Genomic DNA, 3,912 nt, shown 5'->3' with positions numbered 1-3,912 from the left:
TACCGCCCAGTCAACCTCTTATCAGGCGAACTGCTGCCCACTGGTCCTGTCAGTGTCGGTGACAAACGGCCGTCTCTTGGCATTCGATCTTTCGTGGTTTAAGCTTCTTCCACATCGATGCACCGTTTCTCCACTACCAGATGGGCTAGAATCGTTCGGAATTTGAGTAGAGCCTCCACTTAGCAGTAGATAGCACAGAAGACCGTTCCCAAGGTGTCAGGTGACGGTTTAGCACGTCTAGCTCAGACTGGCCTCGGGCTCGATCCTTAGCACGCTAGACCTGGCGTCACCTTGTGCGGCTCCTCTTCGTGGGTTTTCCCCTTTCCTAACATGCGCTTGGGAAATCCATCGTCATTTTTCTCTAGTTTCGTATTGTCCAAGGTCGGGGTAGAGGAAACGTGTTTCAGGCTTCAGGGTTCTGAGCAGACGAAACCTTTGGGGGCCGACTTTGCCTATCTTGAAAGTGTATGTGGGACGGCAAGGACGCCCATGTCGGATCCTTCCGACTAAAAACCTGAGGCGACTAACGCGGATAGTCGCCGGCAGAGCTTCGTATTGTCCAAAAACATGGTTGATCGGGAATGCGTCTGGTGCGATCTCGCGGGGACAATCCGATGCACCTCGAGATCCGGAAAGGACCGCATCCGCCCAAATTCGGCCAGACAAGCAGAATTTTCTAGAGAGCCGTTGCAGATGGACTGATGGAATATGTCGATCTTGAATCTTAAGCTGCTCTAGTGTGAAAACGAGCATGCGTGCACAATAGGTAGGATGATTGGGTTGTAGAGCAGAGGTCCGGGCACAGATTTGCGAGCGGCCCCACCCGCGCCGAGAAGTGGCCGGACTGCGACCTCGGCGGGTCTTTCTTCCGACCGAATGTGGCTGGTAAGCGGCTGATACGTGGCTGGACTGGACGGTGGCTGTAACTTCGAGCCTGGTTAGTCAGGCAAGCTTATTGGACGTCACTGAACTGGCGTGGAGCTCGGCGAGATAGGTAGCAGCAACAGCCTCGACCATCGCGACCATTGCCAACGACGTCGCCGTACGCATCACGACCCAACGATTTCGCATTCGCGCCCTATCACACACACAGCCAGGAACCCAGACCTTCGCCTCAAACCGCAAATATGAAGCCCGTCGTCAGTGCCATGCAAGCATGGCAATGGTACGCCCTCCCCCATCACAAACCCCCCTTGAGCCAAGCTTTCGAGTACTAACTTATCTACGCTCGATAGCACTGTCATCTCCGTTTTCGCAATCGTCATCCTCGGTGTTCTCGGTATCCTATTCAAGCAAAACCACCCCGAGCTCGTCGGTAGTGAGGAAGATCCCAAGGACGGCGGTGCTGTTGCGGGCACCATCTTCGTGTCTGTGATGATCTACGTCGTACGTCACACACTCTCCTCTTGCATATACCGGCAACAAACACACACTTATGAGAGGGGAAACGTTACTGACCATCTACACTAGGGGTTTTTCGTTTTCTGCGGCCTGCAGGGCCTTCTCCACGTCCGGGAGAATCAACGAGGCGCGATCGCATTGTAATGATACGGAGAACGGGGTATTGGAATGTGCAGAGCATAGCATCAAACACACATTATGGTTTTCCTGGCGTTTGGCATCACCTTGTTGAATTTTGGTACGGCACAGCTCAGGCACCCGCCTCTGACTGCGGCGGGTTCCCCGGCCGGATGAGAGGGGAAGGGTTGGCTCCGTTGAGGAGAGCGTTGTTCCAGGACCCGAGCTTGCTGTTGTTAGCATTTCGCTATGAAAGAGCAGGAGGGAGCATGGGTTTCGATGTACGAAAGATATTCTTTTTAGAGGCTCGCGCGGAGTTTCGTATATAATGAGCAGGCGTAAGCTCTTGGTATCAAAGGTGCGAGGTGAGGAACCTTAACAAGCTGTCGCAATCGTGTCGAGACTATGACCTGGCCAGTGTCACTCTCATCCATTGACGTCTTTTCAAGGACTGGGCCGAGAAACTAACCTACAGGATGTAGACGCGGAAACGAGCCCGCAAGTGACGGTACGGCGTTAAGTTGGACCACGTCGAGGGGGGCATGACTTTGGTAGAGTCGCAGTTCTCCTGCATTACAACGGGTGATCGGATTTGCTTGATGTTTTGGCCAGTATGTACACAAGGTCTTCCTAGCTGTGTCCAGAATTTGGTTCTTTGCACTATACTCTATGTAATTCAGAGGTAGAGAATCACTTAGGCCACAACGCTCTTGCCCATACCAAATTCGATCCTCGGCCCTTCGAGATATCTTTGTCCCTTAGAATCAGACTGGTGGTATAATGCCGCTCGGGCCCGAATATGACCCCCAATTCAATCTACTGATTCGGATTGAACAATATAATTAACTCTGAAAAGCCAGAGTTCAATGATCGCCAACCGAGGTGTCTATCAAGGAGCAGTGCATGTGCGCGGGAAATGGTCAGGCAGGCTGGTGAAGGGGCACTTATTCGCGAAATGAGTGTGTGGTAGCTGAGTAAGATTGAGATATTTATCACCTTAGGTCCGTATTATTTTTCCCATGAAGTATGACTTTTCGAGATCGATACCGATGACTGCACAAGGCAGTGACAGTTCGAAGCATGTATACGGACTTGGGCAATCAGGCCTAGGCTAACTCCGGTAGCAGCATGCTCGAGCATCATCTACAGATCAGCGTCTTGGAAATTTGCTAGAATTTGCAGTGAGTCTCTTCGCTCGTATGGTTCGAGAATCATGTGATCCGGAATCCTCACTTAAGTATTTGTGAGGGGACGCGAGCCGAGCAAGACAAGAAAAATGGACTGCGCAATCTCAATACTCTCCATTCTGACTCTGAAAAGTGAACCATCGAGATCGAACATTTGATTAAAGCGATCTTCTTTCACTAAGTTAATTATCCATTTCGATTAAAAATGACTGATATTAGCACAGATGTTGGTTGTGGTTTCCGTTCTCCTGCGGTGCTGTGTGACCTTGATAGCGGTCACGATGCTTTCCTTCTGGCACATACGACCATACCCATTGGAAAACTCGGGATCCCGTCCGCTCTCCCATAGATAAGCCAATGAGGGCCGGATTAGTAGTTGGGTCGGTGACGACCAGCGAATACCTGGTGTTGTATGTTCTTTTGCTTTTGGTCATGATGGAGCGGGTCAGGAATCTTTGCTGGTCTTGCCTTCTCGCTCAGGTCGGTGACGACCAGGATACTCCGGTGGAATGAAACAGACAAGCAATTGTTTGTTCCGTACTCCCAACCTCGCTTTGATCTTTTGGGGGTGGTTCTGGTAGTTAAGGGACGTCACTGGAAACGTCGCGGTAGACTTACTTCCCCTTATGAGGATGGCAACTTACACTAGAACTTGACTGCCTCTTTGCCGGTTACACAACAGGGCATGAATGACTAGTTACACAAGCCATGCTTCTAGATGGAATGAATGTACTTTAGCAACGATGACCCATGGGTACCCATAACCCATGGGGACCCAAACTCGCGGGACCCATAGGTACTGAACAGTCCACGAGAATCCGAATTGCTAAACCTCAACCCATGGGTACCCAAATCCGTGATGACCCAAAACCCAAAACCCACGGGGCCCAATGTGTAATTACCAAAAGCCCACGAGTGTCTTCAGTTCGACACATGGGGGTTTGGGTCCCCAAACTCAGAATCACCCAAAACCCATAAAAAGCCCCGATAACCCATGGGTACCCACAAACACCCAAACCCGCACGAGACTCTAAAGACCGAAGTAAAAGACCATCGCAGAGCTCGCCACTTACACTTCCGTGGCCACCATGGCTGCGGGTTAGAAAGATCGCACGTGTAGTCAGTAAAAGCAACAGGAAGCATTGAGGCTCGAAGCAGAACTTACTAGAAACCTTTATCAAGCAGTAGGTGGGTCTTTACAAAGATC

General features: G+C 50.9%; 1 protein-coding gene across 1 annotated transcript; it reads left to right on the top strand.

Moving 5' to 3' along the window:
* Positions 1 to 1,127: 1,127 nt before the first annotated feature.
* N0V96_001970 (uncharacterized protein) lies at positions 1,128 to 1,545 on the top strand (the record flags this gene model as incomplete). Its single annotated transcript, XM_053195122.1, has 3 exons — positions 1,128 to 1,165; positions 1,236 to 1,386; positions 1,471 to 1,545. The coding sequence occupies 3 exons, from the start codon at positions 1,128 to 1,130 to the stop codon at positions 1,543 to 1,545; spliced, it is 264 nt and encodes an 87-aa protein (XP_053047393.1).
* Between the last annotated feature and the right edge of the window lie 2,367 nt (positions 1,546 to 3,912).

The sequence above is a fragment of the Colletotrichum fioriniae genome (assembly GCF_027942845.1).
Source record: "Colletotrichum fioriniae strain IMI 355084 chromosome Unknown scaffold_2, whole genome shotgun sequence".
Taxonomy (NCBI): domain Eukaryota; kingdom Fungi; phylum Ascomycota; class Sordariomycetes; order Glomerellales; family Glomerellaceae; genus Colletotrichum; species Colletotrichum fioriniae.
Note: the sequence above shows the minus strand (reverse complement) of the source record. Positions and strands in the feature narration are given on the sequence as shown.